This window comes from Sitodiplosis mosellana, unplaced genomic scaffold, assembly GCF_009176505.1.
Source record: "Sitodiplosis mosellana isolate CC-2019 unplaced genomic scaffold, AAFC_SMos_1.0 Smas_scaffold_2640, whole genome shotgun sequence".
NCBI classification, from domain to species: Eukaryota; Metazoa; Arthropoda; class Insecta; order Diptera; family Cecidomyiidae; genus Sitodiplosis; species Sitodiplosis mosellana.
In genome coordinates, this window is record NW_022597882.1 from 11,764 (window position 1) to 38,856 (window position 27,093).

The 27,093-nt window shown below is 38.2% G+C and overlaps 2 protein-coding genes across 2 annotated transcripts; both read left to right on the top strand.

Moving 5' to 3' along the window:
- The first annotated feature begins 9,945 nt into the window (after positions 1-9,945).
- On the top strand, positions 9,946-11,961 carry LOC129571494 (uncharacterized). Its single transcript, XM_055451295.1, has one exon. The coding sequence runs from the start codon at positions 9,946-9,948 to the stop codon at positions 11,959-11,961; it is 2,016 nt and encodes a 671-aa protein (XP_055307270.1).
- Positions 11,962-12,395: 434 nt separating this feature from the next.
- Positions 12,396-13,565, top strand: LOC129571495 (uncharacterized). Its single transcript, XM_055451296.1, has one exon. The coding sequence runs from the start codon at positions 12,396-12,398 to the stop codon at positions 13,563-13,565; it is 1,170 nt and encodes a 389-aa protein (XP_055307271.1).
- The last annotated feature ends 13,528 nt before the right edge of the window (positions 13,566-27,093 follow it).

Below are 27,093 nucleotides of genomic sequence, written 5' to 3' on the forward strand. Positions count from 1 at the left end.
ACACCACAGCTCCAGTGGCTAAAAAATCGGAGAAACAAAATGTACATACGAATGCCAGTGGGTGAAATCAACGATGATTACATTAATGCACTTAAGGAGTTCGACGAGCTGCACGACAAGCTGTACAATGTCGAAGGGAACATTCGTCAAAGTCCAGCCGAGTTTTGGAAATATGTGAAAAGTGACAGCGCAGCAGCAGACTATCCAGCTGAAATGATGTACGAGGGAGAAATCTGTGATAAAATGGATGGAATCGTAAACCTGTTTGCCAACCATTTCGAAAAATCATACAGCATTGACAATACAGTCATTGACATCGAAGAGATTTATCGCAATGTACAGGAAAATGGCATCGACGAACTCAACGTATCAATGTTCGATGTTGAAAAAGCGATAAACAAATTGAAAATAAAAGGGAGTGTTGGACCCGATGGAATTCACCCAAGAGTCATCAAGGAATGCGTCGATTCACTCATTTTGCCGTTATGGTTATTACTGCGAATGTCATTGGAAGCCGGCAAAATAGCTGATGTTTTAAAACCGTCGAGAATAATGCCGCTCCACAAAAAAGGTGATCGTAGCAACGTCGAAAACTACCGAATTATCGCAATCAGCTCGGTGATTCTGAAGATATTCGAAATTATCGTGCATGACAAATTACTCTGCACTGTCAATCCAAGGCTGTCAAATGCACAGCACGGTTTCCGCCCAGGCAGATCAGTCACGACGAATCTCATCAATCTATCGATAGCAGCCCATACGGCGTTGGAGAAGGGAATTCAACTGGATGTTTTCTATGGCGATTTCAAAAGTGCGTTTGATCGAGTATGCCATGCACTACTTATTAAAAAACTACCGAAGTTTGGCATCGCCAAAAAGACAGCAAAATGGATACTTGATTTCCTAACGCATCGCACAAACTACGTACAAATCGGCAAACACAAGTCAAGAGTGTATGAAGCAACATCGGGTGTTCCAGCCGGTAGCACTTTGGGCCCTATGCTTTTCCTGATATTTATCGACGATATCACTGAAATAGTCGAAAGAGCCATAGTGTTGTTATTTGCTGATGACATCAAAATCTACATCGAAATCAAAACCGCATCCGACGTGTTCGTGTTGCAAAGGGACATCGACAACCTATTGAAATGCTGCGAAAAAAACAAGCTCCACTTTAATATAAAAAAATGTGCAATCCTAACCATCACGAGATCGAATACTCCAGTTAATGCGCTGTATAAAATGCACGAACACACACTCGACCGTCAAGACGAAATGCGCGATTTAGGCTTGCAAATTGACAAACGCTTTACATTCATAACACACATTGAAAAGGTGATAGCAAGTGCACGACAATCTCTCGGTCTCATAAAAAAGATTTCACGTAGTAGCTTCTCTATAACAACGCAGATGTTATTATATACGGCCTATATTAGATCAAAACTCGAGTTTGGTGCAGTGATTTGGGACCCATACCAAGAGATATATAAAAAATGTGTAGAATCGGTTCAGAAAGGTTTTCTCATATATTTACTGGGTACAGATAGCTTAGATGAAGGGCAATACAGATTACCACCGTATAGAGAAAGATGTCAAATAGTGGGAATGCAGACACTCGAGGATAGAAGAAAGATAATAAATTTAATGTTTGCTTTCGATATTCTCCATAATAATATGTATGATGTAAATGTCAGTTCAAATTTTGTTCCGTCAACTAGAAACAGAAGACTTAGGTCGCACAATATGCTAACTATTCCATTATATAGAAACGACTACTCGTACAACCAACCAATAGCAAAGTTAATGAGATTGATTAATGAATTTTCTGTGATATTCGAGAATGTAAATGTAAGAACAATATTTAAATCCAAAATAAGAAACTTAGTGTGTAACACGGTAAACGAATGAAATGTAAATTAAAAACGAAAGTATTGACAACAAAATCAAAATTTTATATGTATACAGACGAAATGTTATTGCAAGTAGCCAGTATTTGGCGAAATAAATAAATAAATAAACAATGTACACTCCCTTGTACAGGCTCTTCATTCTCCTGTCCTGTGACAGCGACCAGAACGTCTTGGACGGTGTGTCACTTTTCACTCGCTGGACAATTCATTGATTCTTCGAATGAATAGCGACACAGCGACCACGCGGAATGATGAAGAAAGGAAGAAAAAAAGAGAAGAATTGGTTTCTTCTATAAGATTACTTTCGAACATTTCTCTCTATGGGAAAGTATTTTGCTTCAATTCGCTATTGATGTTTCAATGCCTTTCAATTGAAAATCTCCCTCTTATCAATTTTCGTTAATTTGTTTTGAAAACGAGGTTTCATTCATTTATCCAGTGCAAACACATGAATTTGGTTGTTTTCACGAAACAGCGGGTTTTTATTGAGTCTCCGATACGCGATGCACTTTTGCACTAGCATTGAGATCTGTTAATGGTGAATTATGTAACTCATACAGAGAAGAATGTCTTAAACTTGGTTTGCTTGAAGATGATAAACAATGGGAATCAACACTAACAGAAGCTTCGATTATATCTCGCCCGAAACAAATACGCAATCTATTCGCAATTATAATAACAACATGCGCACCATCAGATCCGAAATCATTGTGAGAAAAGTATAAAGAATTCCTCAGTGAAGATATTTTATATCAGGCTCATAGAGCTAGCTTCAATATTGACATTCAATATTCACAAGAAATATTCAATGAATCACTTGCATTAATTGAGGATAAGTGTGTTGCTATTAACAACAAAACTTTGCAGCAGTTAGGATTACCTTCACCGATACGGTCTAATACAAGAAATGATAGCCAAGAATTATTACGTGAAACACAATATGATGTCAATAAATCAGGGCCGTAGTCACGGGGGCGCGAAAGGGCTTGATTTTTTACATTTTTTTCAAATTAATTTCAATTATAATAGATTATGCGAGATATCTGAGATTTTTTCAGATATACCGCGGTATTGCGTAAGTATTGCAAAGTATTGTCAGCGCCACAATGACAACCACTTTGACCGCACGACAATGAACATTATAGTGAAAAAATACATTTTGTTAGTGACATTTTGCATAGTGAATCGTAAGTTTATCATTTGAAGTTCTGTGTATTTTTCAATACAATATTCAAAATATCCATAAATATCCATAGATATTTAGTTTTGAAAATTTGACAGTTCGGACGTGCTTACTAGAGGCCATATATCTGAACATATCTTCAAAAATCTGGAAAAATTCACATTTATCTTCAAAATTCATACAATTGCGCAAGAAACCGATAGTTTGGAGCTGGAAATTCACCATATCTGAAATACTCTGCATATGTTAAAGTATTCAGCAGAATCTCAAATATCCCACCATATCCCACATGATGGATATGAGTAAATAATACAGATTTAGCGAAATATTTGAAATAACATAGATTTTATTGGATTTGAATGAAATAAATGAGATAAAAATAAGTTTTGTGAATAAAAATTTCGTGATATTCCCCTAGGTTCAAACGATTAGTATGTTTTAAATAAATAACCGATATATCGGTTACATCTGTTTTTTATAATGAATAAAAAAGAACTTTTAGTCGCATTTGAAAAGAAAATAAGACGTGCCCAAGCGGTATTTCAAGGCATTGATTATGGTATTGTTAGAAAGTGTGATTTGGAATTAAAAGAAAGAGGCTTAAGGAAGGAGGCAAAATCTAAAAAATTGGGACCTGTTGGTGCAATAAATAAAAAAAGGGACCAGTTGCACTTGCAACGAAAATAAGACGTGCTCAAATGGAATCAAATAAATTGGAATTAAATAATTTACGGAAGGAGGCAAAATCAAAAAGCAAAACAAATCATTCTCGCATAAATAAACAATTATATTTTAGCAAAATAAAAAAACAGGCTGAACAAAATTTCGAATTCAAACTCAAAATGCTCGATATAATACGAAAATTCGAAAACCTTAAAATCGATGAACAAAAACTTTGTGTTGTGTCAACGCGTCGATTTTATGGATATTATTGGAATTCCGAATTACCCAAATGGAAGTGTCAACCTGTAAAAAATAAAACGCAATATTATCAACCTGAGGACTTTCAAAGCACATTTTCGTCGACAAAGTATGATATCGTGTTATATCGAAATTCAATTAGAGGTGTACTGTATTGCCCAATCAACATGTACCCTGATATGCATCGCGGTTTTGCCAAGATTGATGAAAACATTCAACGACGACGACTAACACGATATATTTCACTTGATCGGAAGCGTCACGAGATTACTAGCCGAATAATTCGCGAAAGAGATTCAATAACAATGAAGACTTGTGATTACATGCTGGAGAACCATTATTTACGCGCATTAGGAGAAAACACCAAACTCAGCTTCTGTATATTTGACAGAAAAAACCAAGTGTTTCCAAGTGATGATGTGTTGGAATTACAAGCGGATATTATATATATCAAGGAACAGTTCAACGAGGTATACGAGGATAAACTCCTCGAAGAACTGAAAAGTGCCAAGGTTCCACTTCACACAAAGCCGTTGTCGAGTTATGTATGCATGAAGAAATGGCAACAACACATTTACGAAAATAAAAAAATATTTTTGGATGATAAGTTCTTGAATTGAATACTTTTGCACAACATTAGTAAAGAAAGAAACTTACATCCAGCTGAATATTGCCGGCAGCCGCAATTTGGAATATGCCCAGAACGTGATCAACAACATGGATAATGTTCATAATAAAACGGCAAAGCGACGCAAGCCTCGTAATTATTACGTCAACACGTATCGAACAAAAGCAGAAAAAGACATTGAACGTTTCTACGGGGTGCGAAAAGTATGTTAAAAATATCTTACACAAATAGCATGGACATATATCGCAACCGAAGGCCAGCTCTCACTTTGAGATGCTTTTTCAATCCAAGCCAAAAGGCTAGCTTATCACTTTGATATGCTTTTTCCATTAAAATCTTTGTCAAAACTTAAAAATTTCACAAATAAATGGAACGGTCAATGACCTGCATCAAAAAAAAAATCTTTAATTTAATTGTTTTAATGTAATTGAGAAGTTCATTTGAATTCGTCGTAACAAAAACAAATATCAACGGAAATCACACATTCACGATAATATTTGTCATAAAAAAAGTACTCAAGCCAATTGATTCCATATCGTACATAAAATACGTAAACATGATGAACAGAATGAAGTTGGCTACGATGAAAATCATATTGTCTGTCAGTAAGTCGAACGGTATTGTTTGGCTCCGAAATACAATAAGCAATTGTGCCACCGTGTTGTTAAGAAGACGCAAAGTCCAAGTGAAATTCCAATATCCATAAAATCACACAGAAATAAAGATGTCAAATTTTCCTTTAACCAAGCGATTGCGTTCACCGTCTGCTGAATCATCAGAAATTGAAAATTGGCCAAAAATCACCATTACCACCACCACCACCTGAGGACGAAAAGATTTTGTGTATCGTTTGCGGAGCCATTTTAGCACGTTTCAGTTCATCGGACGTATTTATTGCTAAAGTGGGTGATACTAAATATTACACCATCATCGCTCAAATTCCGGACGACGAAATCTTATACATATCATTAAAAGATGGGTCTAAGGTCAAAATTTGCTACTCGTGTGGGGATTTTTTTCCATTTGGAAGCGCACAAGAACAGAAAGGTCGCTACATGTTCGGTTGCATGAACACACTCGTTGGCGACAAACCAGAATAAACGAAGATTGGAAACCGGAATATAAACAAAATTAGCATGGGCTTCTCCCTCCACCTCTTTTATAGGTGATGTAGTATGTAAGAACAATAGCATGGGCTTCTCCCTCCACCTGATTTATACATAGGTGATGTAGTATATAAGTACATTTTGTTGTCAAAATATTGACTTCAATAAAAAAAATAGCTGTAAGCATATGACCAACTCTAGTGTTTTATTTATACTTCTTTTTATCGAGCATTATATATATATATTCAGCAATATTCAGCATTCAGCAATATACACTACTAAGTAGAAATTACATGAGAGGTGTATTTTATACAATCCAATATAATGTTCAATTTAATCATTAATATAAAGAAAAATACAAAACCATTACAAAAATTATTGTTTTTAGTTTTAGATATGACCTTTCCAAATGCTATGGTCATATTCATTCCATAAATTTTGTATTCCACAGTAAGTTCAATTCGTTTTTTCTATCTTGTATCTCCCATTTGATTACATCGATGCATTACAGCGCCATTGCCTTCGGATAACCCACATACATTGTGAATACATAATTTATGGAATGAATATGCCCATAACAATTGAAAAGCCCTCGCCGTGGGACAACTATGAGAACAAGTCTTTAGACATTTAATCTGAGGTCACAATCTAGCGCAATCTGACAGTGATTATGCTTGATAACGTCAATATTTAGCATAATCTAGTCGCAACTACGGTTGTTAACGTCACATTCCAGCACAATCCGATCGTGATCACGGTTGGTAAGGTCATAATCCAGCATGATTCAGTAGTGATCAACGTCATAATCTGGCATAATCTGATCGAGATTATGGTTGATAAGGTTATAATCTAGCATGATCCAGCCGTGATCATCGTTACAAGCCAGCACAATCTAGTCGTGATTACGGTTGGCAAGGTCCTAATTTAGCATAATGTAACGTGATTGATTTGATCGTGATTATGGTTGATGAGGTCATAATCCAGCATAATCCCATAGTTATTACTGTTGATGAAGTCATAATCTAGCATAATCTAGTCGTGATTAACTCGTAATCCAGCATAATCTGATCTTGATAAGGTGATAGGTTGAATGGTGAACATTTTGATTTTGGTAAAGAAGATCATGGTATTCTGGACTAGAGTTGATGATCATGGTTACCACGTATGTTATAGCTGTGTGTTTAATAACCGTTGCTGGGTGGTGGCAATGGAAATTCAGGAATATTCCGGATGCGATTATTTTCTGATACCATTTGGTTTTTAGATTTAAAGGTTCGTTGATGATCGTGAAGTCAAGATAATTGATGGCGCCTTTTTCGTTTTGTCTTTCAATTTTGAATTTTAAGTTTTGTTCAGAACTGAACAGATATTTTTAAGCATTTTCATGTTCACATTATTTTTGGTCAAGCAGCCTTTGGCTCTTGACCAGCTCGTGTATAAATAGGCCGCGACATAGCGAAATAGATTTTAGTAATGTCATGTAACTTGGACGAACAACATCCATAGAAATAAATAGAAAAAGAAAATAGCTCGAGCGTTTTTTTATTGGTTTCGTTGCGTGATAATATCCAACATGGTCCTTCGACTGTGAGAAGAAAGACAGACCAACATTTTTTACGGTCAAACATTTTTTCTCGCATACGCGTCACAGCGTGAACAACTCAATTTCGCCGAAGAAATTTGTTTTCTCGACACAGAGAGATTTGAGACAACGACTCAATTGTCGGATTTGTTCTGGGAAAAAGACCGCACAACGATTTCCTGACAAACGGTCAAAAAATGTGTGTGGGAATTTCCCTAATCGACACCAGAGTCGAAGCTCAACATAGGACAGCGTTTGACACACAGATGACAAGGATATTACGGTCTGAGCGAACAAATGTGTAACACAACGGGAGAAAAACACCCAAATCTCTCTTTTTATGGCCATAAAAGAGAGAAAATGCAACGAAGCAATAAATTGCCAGACATTTGGCATCGATTTAGAAGTTGAAAAATCGAGAAAACTCAAAGTGCAACAACATGCTGAAGCAATTAGGGGAATTACCAAGAATCGAACGAAAACCCAAACAAGGCGACAGCGAGTACAGCATCACAGCATCGAAGAATAACATAGCACACATGGTCAACACAGAATCGACCGCACGCATACACACAAGGCAACACAGCCGAACGATGCAATATGATGCCAACGACAATACAAACAATATCGGTGTAAGCGTCATCGGCTCAAACACATGAGCGAAACACTCGAGTCAGCAATAGCCGGACAATAGAGTTGACATTTCAGTCTGAGTGTTTAAGTAGTACGGACGCATTTTAACTGCGACACATTCTTTCGAGTGAAAAAAACAAACGGAATTGGAAAATAAGCAATTTCAAGTGTTGTTGACGGGGATTATTTAGTTCGCGTTGCCATAAACGAACAAATTCATCGCACGGACGATTGAAAACAGCGAAAGACCAGATACAGTAATTTCGCGCGATTGTGAAATTCGTGCAATAACGAAAAAGTAAGGTTCATCCAAGTAAACCAGCACAAACAATAATTTCGTGCGATTGTGAAATTCGTGACAGAACGAAAAAAGTGAAGTTCATCAAAATAAACTGTCGCAGGCAATAATTTCGTGCTATTGTGAAACTCGTAACACAACGAAAAATGGCAGACCAGAGTCACACGTCGGAAAAGAGATTTGCGGAGTCAAGAACGGGAGAATCACCGGCATCAAAGCGCCGTACTCGATCCCAAAGTGCTGGGCCGACGATCGTGGAACCATCCAAGTTGGCAATGAAGCCACCGTCTGGAGCCGTACCAAAACGGCCAACCAGTATGCAAACCCAGCAACATAGTGAACGAAGCGAGTCGAGTCGACGAGAAAACATCGAAGCAGTCATTGGTGAAGCAGGAAACATCGCACCATTGGCGACGAAGCCCATTCTTTCGCAACAGAGCGACTCGGAACCCGTTGCAAGTGCATCGCAACAAGATGGCGGTCACGCGTCAAATATTCAAGCAAGTAGCAACATAGCATCAAGTGTAACGCAGCAACCGATCGGGAACCAGAATCACAGCAGGCAACGAATGACACAATATCGCCTGTGAATGCCAATGCACCACAGCAAATTCAAATCACGGCACCGCAGCATGGCGGTTTACGATTGCCCCGCACGGTAGAAAAACGAGCTTATGTACCGTTATACGAACAAAGCAAACCAGCAACGCAGCCAGATATGACATTTTGGCAAACGGCGCCATTGCCTGAAGTTGATCAACCAATGCCGACAGTATCACAACCAACCTTCGCACCAGCTGGCACTTCCGCAGCGGTAAATGTGCACACGCTAACCCGAGCACGGGATACAAACCGGTATACACCAGGCATATACACTGCGTCAGCACATTACAACGCAGCGGCTGGGGAAATTATTGAAGCATCAATGCAACAAAAGGTGCCAGCCAAGGTAGTTGCACCACAGCAAACGGGACAAAGCAGCATGTCGGTGTTGGGTTTGTATCAGAACAAACCGACGGAAACAAGCCACAGTTCATCGTCGCAGCCATCGGGTGACAACCACCCATCGCTCGCATCACAGCGACTATCGGTGGAGTCACCGATAGGGGAAATGCAAAACCTGTCAATCAACGACGGGAACAACTTCGAAGAGCAGTCGACGCAGATTTTCCACACATTCCATGAGTATTGGAACCAATTGATGTTGGGAATCAATCGCATTGCTGAACGATTACGAGACTCAACACTGAGAATCGCAAAAAAGATTCCAGTAAAGTGTGCAATGTGCCAAAGCGAACATCAATTGTTCAACTGCCCGGCGTTCAAAAAGCTAACAGTGGAACAACGAATTCGCCGCGTTCGACAGTTTTCACTGTGTGAAAAGTGTTTGAAACCACGGTGCCATGTCAACAAATGCAAGCTCGGCCCCTGCAAACACTGCAATGGAAACCACAACGGACTGTTGTGCATGAGCTACATAGCGCCAACTGTCCAAGCCACCGAGGCATCGAAATGACTAGGACGAGAAATAAGCATCGCACTACTTGCTACCATTTTGGTGGTCGCAAAGGATCATCAGGGGAGCACTAAAACATTGCGCGCACTTTGCGACCTCGGGGGTCAGATCAACTTAATTACTGGACATGCAGTACAACTATTAAGACCTCAGAGAACAGCCACGTTTATGCAAATCAAAAATCTCAACGGAGACATCGTAGCCGCCAAGGGCATCGCATGGATAAATTTAATTTCCCAACATGACGACACAGTCAACGAGTACGTGGGCGCATACATCGTGCCCAAAATGATGAGTAATTTACCGAGCCACGAACTAGATATCAGCAAATGGAGACATCTGAAAGGCATCAAGCTGGCGGATAAAACTTTCCATATTCCCAACAAAGTGGACTTGTTACTTGGTGCCGACTTCTACAGCCGCGTTATCATAAACGGAATTCGAAAGCAGAAAGACGCGCCAACGGCTCAACGGACAACATTCGGGTGGATAGTGTTTGGCGGATACGATCATACGTACCAACACGCATCAATCGTCAACACCATCGAAGGCTCGGTCTCGAACGAGCAGCTGCTAGAGATGATCACAAAGTTTTGGCAACAAGATCAACTACCGACCAAGCGGTATCGTACTCAAGAAGAGCAGCTATGTGAAGACATATTCACCAACAGCATCACGACCAATCATGAGGGTCGCTACATCGCGAGAATGCCATTGCAACCAGATGCACCAAAGGTGATCGGCTCATACGACATAGCATATGCAAGGCTAATGCAAATGGAACGAAAATTTGCTCGCGATCCAGAACTGAAGGAGAAATACATAAAATTCATGCGCGACTACGAGGAATTGAATCACATGAGTAAAGTGCCACCACAGGAGCATCACAGTGACACAGCAATTTACATACCTCATCATGCAGCAGGCACGGAAAAATTCCGTACCGTATTTGATGGAAGCGCTAGGGCGAAAAACGGAATTTCAATCAACGACATTCAGTTGAACGGAGAAAAGGTTCAACCAGAACTCATCACTACTCTCATGAGATTTCGTACACACAGAATTGCGCTTACCGCTGACGTCGCTAAAATGTATCGACAGATACTGATTGCGGAGGATCAACGAGACATGCAGCGGATACTATGGCGAGAATCGCCAAGTCAACCGGTTCACGAGTATCGGCTGAACACCCAGACATATGGGAACAAGTCAGCAGCATACGTCAGCATACGCACCATGGCTCATATGGCTGAAGAATTCGCCACAGAATTCCCAGCGGCATCAAAAGCCGTGAAAACATCGTTTTACGTTGACGATGCATTGGGCGGTAGCCACGATATTACATCTGCCATCAATCTACACAGGGAACTGATCGAGATGTTCGGTAAAAGAAAGATGGAGCTAGCTAAATGGAACACCAACGATCCAACAGTGCGTGGGCACATCAAATCAAGCGGCTGCCAACTGATCGAGCTCAACAAAGAAGAAACGACAGCAGTGCTCGGTATGCACTGGGATGCAAGGGAAGACACATTCCAATACATCATCAAAAATCCAATCAGATTGGAAAATCCAACGAAGAGGAGCATTTCGTCCGACAAGGTCGAATGGGACGACAAAGTCGAGGGAGAAGTACTGCAGAGATGGGAGCAATTCGCCAGGGAATTACCAAACATCACGAATGTACGCATTCCGAGGTGGATCAACACAGATCTTAAGTCCAAAAAGCAACTGCATGCATTCGCCGACGCATCAAAAACCGGATACGGCACCACATTCTACCTCAGACAGCAACGTGATGGCGATCCAGTCACCGTACATTTGGTGTTTGCGAAGGCACGCGTCGCACCGATTAAGGGCAGTACAATTCCGAAATGGGAGCTGACAGCATGCCATCTCACGGCACAATTACTGGAAGAAGTGAGAACCGCACATGATGTCGACATAGACAGTTGCACTCTTTGGTCCGACTCAATGATAGCACTACATTGGATCGGCAAATCACCTGCCAAATTAGACGTGTTTGTTGGCAACAGAGTCGGAGAAATACAGGAGCTAACGCGCGGGGTTGAATGGAAACATGTGGACACAAAAAGCAATCCAGCCGATCTAGCTTCGCGGGGAATTTCACCAACGGAATTGGCGGATTGCAAACTAATGGGTGGAATGGACCCAGCTGGTTAACACTCAACAGAGAGAAATGGCCAGAAAGCAAATTGACACTAACGGAAACCGACATCGAAGCCGTTCGCTGCCACGAGCGGAAATCGACAGCGATGGTAAACGCTCACATCGACGATGATGGACCCATTTCAAACGCGAATGGGAATCTGCTGCACCAATTCAGCAATTGACCGAAACAACTACGCATCACAGCGTACGTACTTCGATTTACGGTGAAGAAGGCGTTCAGAAAGGAAGGACAATTATCCGACGACGAAATTTTGAACGCCGAGAGAATCTGGGTACGACACAGCCAGAGTGTGCATTTCAACAAAGAAATCGAGAAATTAACCAACAAAGAGGACCTGCCACAGGGATCACCATTATCAAAATTGACCCCGTTCATGGATAATGACGGAATTGTGCGACTAGCGGGGAGAATCAAGAGATCCAACATGCCATACGACAGTGTACATCCCATACTCTTAAATGGGAATTGCACCACAGCAAAATTAATCACCGAACTGGCGCACGAACGAACCTTGCATGGTGGCACGCAGCTCACGCACCAATACATAAGACAGAAGTATTGGATCCTGGGGGGCCGCTACGCAGTTAAAACAGCCATATCAAAATGTGTGCCATGCATCCGACAGAGGAAAGAGACGCAGCATCAGCTGATGGCACACCTACCGGAGGAAAGAGTGACGCCAGGGCGACCGTTTGAGGCATCAGCCGTCGATTACGCGGGCCCAGTCAACATCAAGCGATATAACGCAGCTCGGACAAAGATAATTGACAAAGGTTATATTTCGGTTTTCGTTTGCACACGCACCAGAGCGGTACACTTGGAGCTCGTGTCTAGTATGACAACGGAGGCATTCATCGCGGCATTCACGCGATTCTCGTGCCGCCGGGGGAGGATCAAGGTGCTGTTCGCCGACAATTCCACAACTTTCCAGGGAGCGTCAAATGGGCAGCAGCAAATAAAACGGACATTCCAGGGCGATTCGAATGAGGCGCGCCAAATCCACAGCACCTGGAGGGAGTTGGGTTCGCAGAACGGTACCACGACACAGTGGAAATTCATACCACCATCAGCTCCACACATGGGCGGCCTACATGAAGCTGCAGTGAAGAGCGCAAAATCACACCTCAAACGCGTCATAGGCGTTCAACAGCTCACATTCGAGCAATTAGCGACATTGCTAACGCAAGTAGAAGCTTGCCTGAGTTCCAGGCCACTGATCGCCTTGAGTGACGACGCGGCGGACGAGCTGGCGTTGACACCAGGCCATTTTCTCGTGGGCGAGCCATTAATCGCCCCACTCAGTCGTGATTACACGTCAGTAGCCGCCAACAGGCTGAGAAACTTCGAATTGATGAACAAAATGACCCAGGAATTTTGGGAACGATGGTCGAACGAATACGTGACCACGCTAATGGAGCGCAACAAGTGGCGACATAGCCAACGAAACGTTCAGGTGGACGACATCGTCCTAATCGTCACAGATACGCTACCACCGACACAATGGCCACTGGGGCGAGTGATCAAAACCATTCAGGGAGACGACGGCCACGTCAGAGTAGCAGATGTAACCAACAGGGGACACGTTTATCGCTGACCAATCGTCAAGCTGTGCCTGCTACCAATTTGCAGCAAAGGAACATCGGGCCAGGCCGGGCAGGATGTTCAGAACTGAACAGATATTTTTAAGCATTTTCATGTTCACATTATTTTTGTGCAAGCAGCCTTTGGCTCTTGACCAGCTCGTGTATAAATAGGCCGCGACATAGCGAAATAGATTTTAGTAATGTCATGTAACTTGGACGAACAACATCCATAGAAATAAATAGAAAAAGAAAATAGCTCGAGCGTTTTTTTATTGGTTTCGTTGCGTGATAATATCCAACAAGTTTCTATCTACTTCGTTGATCTTTTTGAGAATTTCCTCTGTGTAAGGTCATAATCTAGCATGATCCAGTCGTGTTCATTGTCATAATCTAGCATAATCTAGTCGTGATTACGGTTGGCAAGGTCAAAATCCAGCATAATCCCGTCACGATCAATGTCATACTCTAGCATAATTCGATCGTGATTAAAGTTGCTGAGGTCATATTCTATCTAAAATCGTGATCATGATTACGGGTGTCTTTCATCTCATCGTCAGAAAATCATTAACAGAAAAAAGGCCACCAGCCATAGCACTTCTTTTGTTTGACTGTCTTCCGAAGATGAATGTTTCAATCATTTAGCAGACCAATGCGTCGATGCATACGTCATTTTTTGTTTCCACAATTCCATAAAATTTATTCAATTGGTATGACTCCTAAGCATTCTAAATTAATTAAATTTTTATAAAAATATGAGCTGTACCAATGGAATTTGAAATATTTTTGTGAATGCATATTTCTATCAAATTCCATTGGTACAGCTTATATTTTCATAAGAATTAAATTATTTTAAAATGCTTAGTAGTCATACCAATCGAATATATATTTTATGGAATTGTGGAAACAAAAAAAGTAATATTTGTTATCATTTTCATTTGTTTCTATTTGAAACGAAATATGATGAATATCATTTTGCATTTCGCAGCCAAAGCCAAATTTACCCAATTTTAAAAATTATAGTTTGAAAGGGCGCCAACGCATTTTGAATCAGGGCGCCAGCGAAGTTAGGAGAGACTCTGGCTGGGAAGCTGTATTATCGCTGAATACAAGCACATCATGGGAAAATAAATATCACGGGAATATATAGACACCTATTAAATGTTTCGTTTTATTTACTTTTAATTTTCGTTTATTTCTAAAATTGAACAATGGTCCTTGCGTAAACAAATTCTCATGTTTTGATTCAATTCGTTTGAAACAAACGTTGCTTCCAAATTTCGTGCGTACAGTATCTATAATTTCTTCTGCATCTTGTTCCTTCTCATTCTGTCGATGACATTGAAATATCATCAGATGAACGGCGATGATGCAATGGTGCTCGAGAATTTATGCCTGCAGGAATTTATGCCTCAATTGAGCCATTTTTTTTTAAAAAGGAAACACGTCTACTGAACAAAAATTTTTCCAAACAAATGAAAAGGTGAAAGAAATATCAAAGTTGACATCAAAATTTCAAACTCATGTAATGCTATGTAATGATAGGTCTGCCTAAATAATGAATATGCAAAACCGCATATCATTTGGGTCGATAACTTATCTAAGGATGATTGAGGCGTATCGCCTCATTTTATATGCTGAAAAAATGGAAATTTTACGATGCCATCAGATGATGCCTTAAACGGAAGATATAGATGGTTTTATAGCAGGAAAAAATGTGTACCTAAATCGCTCCGAAATGATTTTTTAAAATTGATACACATTACGAATATGATGCAATTTAATCATCATAAATTTTCACAAGATGGCGTTACTCACAAAAACATGAGAATTAATGTCATGAGAGTTACAGAATGATTTTTTTTTAATTGCAAAACATGTCTAGCCACGCTAATTAGCCATATTTTCACAGTATAATTTGCCCGGTCGAATCCGTACGGCGTGTACAAATGCTAAATGATTGATAAAAATATTTAAGCGATTTAAATGCATAGTGAAATGATAACATTTCATTTGAGATTCCGTTTGCAAGAATTGTTTGTAAGCGCCTCTATCGAAAAAATATCAGGAGATGTTTCGATTGAAATTCCAATTGTCATATTGTAAGTAAGTCAAGTTATGTTCTTCAGTAAACCATATCAAGTTGTGATTTTCATTTGAGATTTTATAGGTGAGAAAAATTACTAAATTGGGAAATATATATCTTATAAGAGTAACTACCTCCAACAATTCAATTTAATAGAAAATTTATTTTGATTTTACAAATTATACACTTTATTGATTTGCAATAATATAATTATTATTCAATTTCTGATGTATTTTCCAAAATATGAGGCAACAAATTACGATATATTTTGTAGCATCATGTCCGATCAAACACATAGCCAAACCTGGCAAAAAAATGGCTGAGAAGCTACGTGAAAGAGAGAAGGATGAAGATCGAAAAAAGGAACAAGAACGGAAAGATGCGGAAGGTAAATGAATATTTAGTTTTTTTACTTTTCAATGAATACGAAACTGAAATTCAAAATTATATTGATTGCAGCAAAATACCGAAAGAAGAATGATTGATTTTTTTTACAGAGATTCGTCAGTTATTGGAACGAGTCCAACTTACTCAATACAAGATAAAGTCGTTATTAAACGAAATTTCAAAAAAAATTCATGATTTAGAATTAAAAATAAAACAATAATCTTCAATCAATTGATAAACTTATGTAAATATGAATTTTCATCTTCTATATAGGTATAAATATATTCACAAATTATCCTGAATTGCACTATTCAATTTCCTCCAATTGTTTTCAGAAATATTTCAGTAAAAGCAGCTTCAAGGTAGAAAAAAACACTATATATTTGCTTCTTTCATTCTTCTAAACTATTTTTTGCAAGCACCCATAATTTTTCATTGGGCGCCCTCAGACTTTGGAAGCTGACTACGGCCTTGCAATAAATTGAAAGCCTACGTGGAAAAAAAATGAAAAGCTGTTGGTTGAAGATCAAAAGCATGCATATAACTCAATTATGAGTCAAATCAACAGTGGAAATGGTGGCATAATTTTCCTGGATGCACCAGGTGGGACCGGAAAAACGTTTCTTCAAAACCAAATAGCAATTTCTGTTGCATCGTCGGGCATCGCAGCCACCTTACTAGACGGCAGAAGAACAGCACATTCCACGTTTAAACTTCCATTGAATGTACATCAATGCGAATCACCTACTTGCAACATTGGAAAAAAATCAGGTATAAAAAAGATAAAATAAATGATCATTGATTAAATTGATAAATGCATTATAAATTATAAATTGTTATAGGAATGGCTTTGGCTACACTAATGAGACAAACAGTACTTTTTGCTTGGGATGAGTGTACAATAGCGCATAAAAAATCATACGAAGCTTTGGATCGTACAATGCGCGATTTTACTGGAATTAATCAATTGATGCGAAAAAAGCTACTGTTATTAACTGGTGATTTTCGACAAACTTTACCAGTCATTCCACGATCAACACCTGCAGATGCAATAAATGCATGTATCAAAACTGCATTCTTATGGAAACATGTAAAAATCATCAAATTAACAACCAACATGCGAGTTCACTTGAAGAGAGATTCAACGGGACATCAATTCTCACAACAACTATTGCAAATTGGTGATGGAAAGTATCCAATTGATCGAGTTACAAAATAAATGTTATTTCCAACTAACTTTTGCCAATTAGAAGAGTCGCTCCAAAATGTGATTCAAAAAGTATTTCCTGATATTACAAATAATTTTAAAAATCATGACTGGCTTGGTGAACGCGCTATACTAGCACCAAAGAATGATAATGTGAACAAAATTAATCATCAAATCTTACTGACACTACCAGGAGAAATTATGAAATACAATTCAATTGATACAGTGACGGATGAAAATCAATCAGTCAACTATCCGATTGAATTTCTCAATTCAATGGAATCGTCTGGAATGCCACCACATTTATTACAATTTAAAATTGGCGCCCCTTTGATGATCGCACGTAATTTGGATCCACCAAGAATGTGTAATGGAACGAGAGAAATCGTCAAAAATCTCTCTCAAAACTTGATCGAAGCAACAATCATGAATGGCAAACATAAAGGAGAAAATGTTTTAATTCCACAAATTCCAATGATTTCTTCAGATCTATCATCTGAATTTAAGCGACTTCAGTTTCCAGTACGACTTTCCTTCGCCATAACTATAAATAAATCATAAGGGCAAACACAAAAAATCGCTGGTTTAAACTTAACAAACCCGTGTTCTTCTCATGGACAGCTTTACGTTGCTTGCTCAAGAGTCGGTACACCAAGAAATTTGATTGTGTATGCTCCGAATGGAAAAACAAGAAATATTGTATTGGGTGTATAACTTTGCTTCCGTCGTTTTTCAACAGATGGCTCCAGCGGTAAGTGCTGGTGAAAAATATCACTCTAAAACGTCATACGGTAGGCTTGTGCATCTGTCAACAATTCTACTTCATCAAATTTGTAAATTTTTATCTGCATCATAAATTTTATTGTGCTCAAAAATGTCCGAGTTCGTGCCAAAAAAAACAGCATTTGCGGGAGCAGTTTTTTTCATACGGGAAAAATGTGAAAAATAGATTATTATTTTATCGAGTGGACACTGGTAGTGAAGAATGGACGTTTCTCGATAGACACAAGCACATCAAACCACATTTTGATCGTGGTTACTTGTCATTATAGGGGGCGCCACAATCACTCCCTCGAAAAAGGGTGATTTTCCATATTTGCGGGGGTGGGGAAGATATGGTGCATTGGAATGTGGTAGAAACATATCAAAATGTTAGCTTTTATCGTTCCCAACAGAAACTAATCGGTATATACCAATTTCTGACAGCAAAATCGAAAAATTGACTTATCGCCGCAAAAAAAGCGAATTTTTAAGGAATTTTTTTAAATGACTTTTCGGCTATCAAGTCCAAAATTCCTAAGAAGCTATTAATTTTGAAAATCCTTTATGCCCCCGCTGTAATCTCCATGCAATGCGCTTTCTTACTACCACTGGTTTCAGTCGATTCAATATCACCTAAATGGAGGACGGTTCACTTGTTTTCAAAAAAGTCAAAAATTGGCTTGATTCCTCTTTGGCCGCCAAGCCGACACAGTTTTTTTGGGACGGAATCCATAAATTACCAGAAAGATGGGGAAAAGTCATAGCCTCCGACAGTACTTTGAATATGAAAAAATTAAAGTAACACGTTGTTTTAATAAAATAAACAGTATTATTTCACTCGAAAAATCAAAAACAAAACTTTGTTTAGTTCTCAATTTTAATCGACAATTCCATCATTATTTTTTTTAAATAGCTATTATAACCAATAGCAAATAAAGCAAAGAGAAAAAAATTTAAAGACAAAACAACACAAATTCGAAACGCACATTTTTATTGATAACCCAAACAATGGATTGAAACTGACCTAGAACAATTAATACTTTCTATGCATTGTATGTTATGTTATGTTTATGTTTATGTTTATTAGCGTTAGCTCTTTTGGTTACATTTGTATTTATACATTAAAATTCTCCATTATATGATTTTTGCATTCCATTTTAAATGAGTTTAGTGACGGTTTTTCTCTGATATACATTGGAAGCTCGTTATACATTTTGACTCCATAACAGAATATATTCCTTCTGGTTTTTTCATATTTAAAATTTGGTAGTCTTAGATCATTATTTGTTCTTTGTCTTGTGTTCCTCGTGTGTGCATCCCTTGTATAAATTAGGTTATCGCTTAAGTATTTCGGGAGAAGCCCGTGTCTCATTTTATATATATAGATCAATACATTAAATTTTATCATCTGGTCAATGCTTAGCCAATTTAGTGTTTTTAACATCCATTCTCGGTGTGTACGGTATTCACAATTTTTAAATTAGTCTCATGGCTCTATTCTGAATTTTCTGCATTTTTTCTATCTCGTCCTGATTACATGTAAAATATACGGTTGAACAATATTGCAAATTTGGTAAAATGATTGAGTTATAAATAATTTTTTTAGTTGTAAAAGTCAACTTTTTCGATATTCTGTACAGTAGGTTGGTTTTGCATGCTGCTTTTTTTGTACATATTGCAGTCTGTTCTTTAAACGATAGTGTTTCATCTATGATAACTCCTAGGTATTTAATGCTATGGACTCTATTTATTTTCTCATTTCCTATTTTGATTTCAATTGAATCGTCCACTTCAACACTGTTTCTACTTATTATCATCCAATTTGTCTTTTTAGTATTTAGCATCAGTTTGTTCAATTTTAGCCATGCATAAATTCGGTCGAGATCTTCATTAATTTTTCTTATTGCAATTTCTACGTTTTTCGCAATTACATATATACCCGTATCATCCGCGAATAAGACTACTGAACTATTTTTTGAAATTTTTGTTATCTGATCTATATATATGCTGAATAATATCACGCTGAGTGCTGTTCCCTGTAGCAGTCCAATTGGTATTTCGGTTTCGTTCGACATTTTATTTTTATATTTTGTTTGTTGTTTTCGCGATTCCAAGTAGTTGGTGAACCATCTCAGCTCTGTGTCATGGATGCCCTTTGCTTGAAGTTTTTCTAGCATGATTTTTCTATCTACAGTCTCAAAAGCACGTTTGAGATCGAGAAAAACTGCTACTATGATTTGGTCATTGTCTTGGGCTTGTTTCCACTCGCTGATAACGTAGTTAATTGTTGACTCGCAGGAGTGGTTTGATCTGAATGCTGATTGGTGTGGCGATATGAGGTCGTTGTCTTCGATGTATTTAACCAATTGATTTTTCACTACTACTTCAATTACTTTTTCGTCAATTGGTAATGTGTTGATCCCTCTGTGCTCGTCTGCATTCTTTGTATTTGTGATTTTCGGGATTGGAGTCACGGTTGAAGTTTTCCATGCGTTGGGGAAGAGACCAGTTTCTAATGATTCGTTTATTATTTTTACTAGGAAATAACCGCAGTACTCAGATGCGTCAAACCATACTTGCGAATTTAATTTATCCGATTTATTTATTTTTTTCGTTAGGAATTTTAAAATTCGGTTTATTTCATCCACATCTGTTATTTCAAATTTAAATCGGCAATTATTCAGCTCATTTTCATGTATCATTTCAGTTTGTATGTTATCATTTGGTATATTTCTGTTTAATTCAATTATGCTGCTTACGAAATAATCATTAAATTTCTCAGCAATCACATTTGGGTCGGTGTACGAACCATCTCGGAAGACTATTTCGTCACTTGCTTTTTTATTTTTATTTGAAATGATTTTATTGATACAGTTCCACATTACTTTTTGATTATTTCCCGCATTTTTTATTTCGTTCTGTGTATGTTCATTCTTTTTCATTTTTATTGTTTTATTATATTTATTCCGTGCATTTATATAGTCATTCCATGCGATATCACATTTATTATTTTTCCATGCATTATGTTTCGTGTTTCTTTCTTTTTTTAGATGGCAAAGTTCATTATCAAACCATTTACTAGGCTTATTTGAGTCTTTTATTATCACAGTTTTTATTAGCGGGCTAACTGATGTGTTTAAATTATGTCTTAGTTTATCTATTGGGTCTGGGAATTAATCGTGTCGATTTTTCAAAAGATGGCGTAACTTTGCATGGTTGTATCGGGCAATACTTTTTTCTTTTTCACATGAGTGGTCTAGTGTCAAACCACAAAAATCATCATCTATCATTTCATCGAAGTTTGGATAAACATTTTTTTTTGCGCCTTAAATATGTCAAATTTTGTACCGAAAAAGCAACATTTCCCGCAAGCATTAATTTTTTGCTTTCATTTGAAGAAAACTGCGGCTGAAGCGCATCGAATGTTGGTGGAAGCCTATGGTGAGCATGCTCCATCGGAACGTACATGTGAACGGTGGTTTTCACGGTTCAAAAGTGGTGATTTTAGCACGGAAGACAAGGAACGTCCCGGCCAGCCAAAAAGTTTGAAGATGCGGAATTGGAGGCATTGCTCGATGAAGATTCGAGTCAAACTCAAGACGAGCTTGCCAGAGCATTGAATGTTGACCGAAGCACTGTTGGATATCGTTTAAGGGCCCTTGGTTTCATTCGCAAGTTGTCAAATTGGGTACCACATGAATTGACGCCAGCGCAAGCTGAAAGGCGTTTAGTGACTTGCGAAATGCTGCTCGCAAGGCACAAAAAAAGAGGTTTTCCGTATCGAATTGTCACTGGTGACGAAAAATGGATTCATTACGATAACCCCAAGCGCAAAGCATCGTATGTTAAGCCCGGCCAACCAGCAACATCACAGCCAAAACAAGAAATTCACGGCGACAAGGTAATGCTGTCTATTTGGTGGGATGAGGAGGGAGTGGTGTATTATGAGCTGCTGAGAAGTGGTCAAACCATCGATGGGCCTTTCTACCGACAACAATTGATACGTTTGAAACAAGCAATCAAAGAAAAACGCACGAAATGGGAGACCAGAAAAGAGACATTGATTTTCCTACATGACAATGCTCGGCCACACATTGAGAAATCGGTTAAAAACTACTTGGAAAATAGCGGATGGGAAGTTTTGGCTCACGCCCCGTATAGCCCAGACCTGGCTCCTTCCGACTACCATTTGTTTCGATCGATGCAAAACCATATGGACGGAGAGCGGTTCTCTTCAGTTGAAGAAATCCAAAATTGGCTCGATGCATTTATAGCCTCAAAAGATGAGGAATTTTTTAAGGCAGGCATCCGTCAATTGCCCACATTGTGGCAGAAGGTCATCGCTTCCGATGGACAATATTTTGATTGAAATGTAATTTCATTTTGATATTCAAATAAATGTTTGAAAATTTAAAAAAATCGACAAAACTAATTCCCAGACCCAATAGCTTATCATTAATATTTAAAAATGTAAAATTGGACCAATCACAATATCTTAAATTAAATATTAACTTTTCTTTATCATAGTTCGACCAGGACATCACAGTTTCATTAACAACTTCTCTTGCACATATTCTACTTATATTGATTAAAATTGTTTCATGATCACTTATTTTTTCGTTTGACAGTGCCTGACATTTCACTCTTTCTCTCACATTTGTAGTTACGAGATCAATTAACGACTGTGACTCATTTGTTATTCTTGTGTTAAATTTTACTATCATTTCATGGCCATGCTTTTCTAATATTTCATTCAATTGCGATGTTGTTCTATTTTTTCCGTTCAAATTTATGTTTATATCACCAACGATTAGATTCATTTTGTTCAAATTTAATGTTTTTTCCAAATATCTGTCAAAAATTTCTGCTGATTGGTTGAAATGTGCACTTGGTGATCTGTATATAACAGTATAAATGCCACAAATATCACAGTCTATAATTTCGATCGAAAGACACCATATTAATTTATCTTCATATTCATTTGCAAGTATTTTGAATTTTAGTGGCTTTCTTATATAAATTATTGTACCACCAGTGAATCTTGTTTGCGAAAAGCACACTACTGAGTCATAATCATTTATTTTATATTCACTGTCACAAATATCATTGGTTATTCTGGCTTCACTTGCTAATAATATTTTTGGTTTTTTATCACGGCACAATATTTCGATTTGTTCGAAATTTGCAATCACACTTCGAGCATTGATGTAAATCACAGAACTGGTCTCTCCCCTTGTTGGTTTCACTGTTGTTGCTGTTGCTGCTGCTGCATTTGTTGCGGGACTTGTTGTTGTTGCTGTATCGGCGGCTGATACCACATCGTGTTTTGGTCGAAAAAATTTTGGTACGGCTGTTGATACGGCATGGCATACACGACTTGTTGAGCTGGTTGGTATTGCGTTGGTTGATTTCTTCCGGTCGTGTAGCCTTTGTTGAATCGTCTCGGTGTCTCATTGACAATACGCCGTGGTTTCTTCCAATTTGTATTTTCATCACTCTTAGCAAATCGCGGGATGAAATTTCTACGCCGCGTATTTGGTTCAAACGTTTTTGGCGTTTTTGGCGTCGTTTTTGGAGTCATCGGATTGTTCACTTTGTAACCAGTACCACGATTCCATTTCATTTGCAACTTTGGCTTTGGGTTGTAGTCGGTTGCTGTGAAATTAGGTGCCCATAACTCTTTATTCATGATTTGTTCGTATGTTTGTTTGCTGACAGTTGTCACTTTGAATGCTTTGTGTTTAGCATCAAATTGTACACTTTTTATTTGTTCCACTTTAAAGAGCTCAGGCATTAGAATCTGTGTTTTTTCCATGATGTGTGCTACAATATCATCTTCAGTGCATGTTTGTTTGAATTTTGACAGGTAAATTTCATACAGTGAGCGATCAACAACGGTTTTAGTCTGTTTACGCATTGGTGACGGTGGTTGCAATCGATTTGTTTTTTCGTTCGATGTGCTGTTTTTAACCTGTGCTGAAGTCGGTGTGGACCGTATCACAAATTCAATGTCATTGGTATCGATATGCATTGTTTGCTCATTCCAAATTTCATTTTGCATCGGTTTTTTTCTCTTCATTTCTGGCTCATGATTTACTTGTAGCTCAGCAAATTTTTCATCAATTTTACGATTCAGACTTTCGCCATACATTTCCAGATACGTTTTGATATCGCTAAATGTCATGAATTTTTCACCATCATGTTGCATCGCTTCCATTCTTTCTCTGTTGACTGATTGTTCACTTTCATAGCGTGCAACTTTTTCTCTACACTTTGACAGTTCCGCCTTCAGAATTTCAATCTCATTGTTTTGTTCATTGATTGTTTTTTTCTGTTGTTTCACTAAATCCGAAGCACTTTGTAATTTCGTTGTAGTGTCCACATACATTTTTTCTATCTTTTTCTTTTCCTCTTCAATCAGTTTCACGTTGTTTCCATTGCAAAATATGCACGGTTTGGATTTTGCCGCTGACATTTCTGCTGTTGATTGTTGTTGTTACGCACGTTAAATTTTTCAGTCACAAAATGTTCTCTTATTTTCGTATTTTTCAACTGAACTTTATATTTTCCTATTACACGGCTATTTACTGAGTTAGTTGGTATTATTTTAAATATTAAAAAACACTTAAAACTATTAAAACAATACAAAATACGTAGAGACGATGACTATTTACATGCACTAGTTTCAGTGGAGACGGTAGTAATGTAAATTGTATGTCAACGAATAACAATTTAAAACGCGTAGCAACGCACGCAGGGAACAGCTAGTGGATTATAATTGAATAAAGCAATTTGCATAACTAGCGGTCATAAGTCCGCAAAATTGTCCATCCAATCAATATATGAATGGATGGATGGTAGGATATAACATATTTTGTAGAATTCACACAAACGACTAATAAGTTAATGACCTGGATCAAACAAATTTCGACTATTTTGTCGATGGTGGTCCACCGATATAATGGATCAGGTGGTCTCCGACGTTGAACAATCGAATGACCTGAATCGACAACAAATTGATGTTGTTGAACGTGTGACCGGGCTCGAACGACACATGTTGAAGCAAAACCGGTACGAGGAAAATATGAGCACGAATATCGGAATACATGGCTATTGGCACATTCGCAATAAATACTTCTTGCGGTATTTAGGCGCCGGAGTGGACGACGTGAATGCAACAATGAAGTATTTGAGCGCAAATAATTCCACTGAGTAGCCGAATATGGATTTGTTGGATCAATATTACAGAGATCTGCATCCACTCCTACCCGACAATCAGAGGCAGCGGCGTTTTGTGCAATGAAATGGGATACAATTGCGCATTGGCAATCAACACATCATACCGCGGGGTTGGCTACAAACGAAGAACAACACCTTGTCGTAAGTACTCGTATATACAAACATACTACATACAATCGTCATTGATTCAGTATTACTTTCAGTGATACTGTATCAGAAATGCAAAATTAAAAAAATACATATCTCTTATATTCTCTTTTATCTTTGTCCAATTCGAATCAGATGTTCGGAAAAAGTAGAATGACCGGGAAAACCGAAGGCATTGCTATAGTACCATTTCCACGCATAAATAGCGGTGCACGAGGAGAAACGTAGTCGCTCGTAACATCATTACCGTACGATTTCCTATAAATAGAGGCGCACTAGGTATGAACGCTTCAGTTTACATCTAACCGTCGTAGCAGCAACATCATCAGTATGGGCGCCTATCACGTGCTTTTTATTAGCAAGAACTCGCAATTGATAAAAAAACATGTTGTCACTACATTCGTTCATGATAGTATTGACGACGGCTTTATCCCTTCAGTTGGGTGGATACTAGACTGTACGGAATTGGCTCGATTTCAAATCAACATAGCTTGTTTTATTCCTTGTGCCCAGCAGAGTATTTTGATATACAAAATTTATTCCAAAATTATTTCTTCGCGATCAAAACTGAAAAAAATAATAATAATGATTTGTAAGGTTTTACGTACGAAAGGCAAGATGTCTACTTCAAAAACATTTCAATATCTTCAATACATTCACACATCACCGTTAACTGTTCTTGTGTGTGTCGCAATTTTTTTTTCTCTACAACACACGTCAATGCGACGTGTGTGTTTGCTTTGGAATACGTTACCGAGTTCTATTGAACTGAAATGCAAAGGTAGCCTGATTGACCGTTTGGATTGTCACATAAAAACGCGTCAAAGAAATTTAATTTTTGTGCGCCAATTCGAAACCAAAAAAACGAGCCGTTTTCAAAATGACTCATTTTTCTGAATTGGCATACAAAAATACACCGATTCCGAATTGGCGCACAAAAATTAAATTTCTTTGCAAATTTGAAAACCGCGCGTTTTTATTTGACAATCCAAACGGTCAATCGAGCTACCTGTGCATTTCAGTTCAATAGAACTCGGTAACGTATTCTAAAACAAACACACACGTAGCCTATGTGTCAATTGTCGCATTGACGTGTGTTGTAGAGAAGAAAAATTGCGACACACACAAGAACAGTTAACGGTGATGTGTGAATGTATTGAAGATATTGAAATGTTTTTGAAGTAGATATCTTGCCTTTCGTACACACGATAAATAAAGTATCCGACTCTTTGACGTTTATAATAAATGCTGAAAAACAAGCACAGTTCTGCCAACCAAAAAACGTTTATAATAAATAAATACACAACATTCAACGACACATTGTGGCCTGTTTAATACATACACATGCACGCCTCGCTTTTAGCATCGCGCGTCGATTGTGTGCACATAAATGGAGAGCATAGACGGTGAATTGGTTTGTTGAAACAATACACGCACACCGATAGACCAAAGGCAAAAGAGAGCAAGAACATCAATGTGCTACTGAATGCATATAAGAAAGTGAGACATGAAGAGGACGGCGTTTTGTTTCAAATCCTCCTCAGAGTCGAAATTCGCTTGCTCGTCTTTCTATTGATGTGTCACGCATACTCACAAGCAAGAGTGATTCGCGCGTATGTTTATACATGTTATATGTGGATGTACCTTCCGAACAAGAATTGATAATTTCATAGAAAAATGCATGAAAAACGGAACTTTTGTTCGGGAGGTACCT

Bases quoted from the DNA above. Each gene is read 5' to 3' on its own strand.
- LOC129571495 (XM_055451296.1), top strand. From the start codon at position 12,396: ATGCCATACGACAGTGTACATCCCATACTCTTAAATGGGAATTGCACC.
- LOC129571494 (XM_055451295.1), top strand. From the start codon at position 9,946: ATGCAAATCAAAAATCTCAACGGAGACATCGTAGCCGCCAAGGGCATC.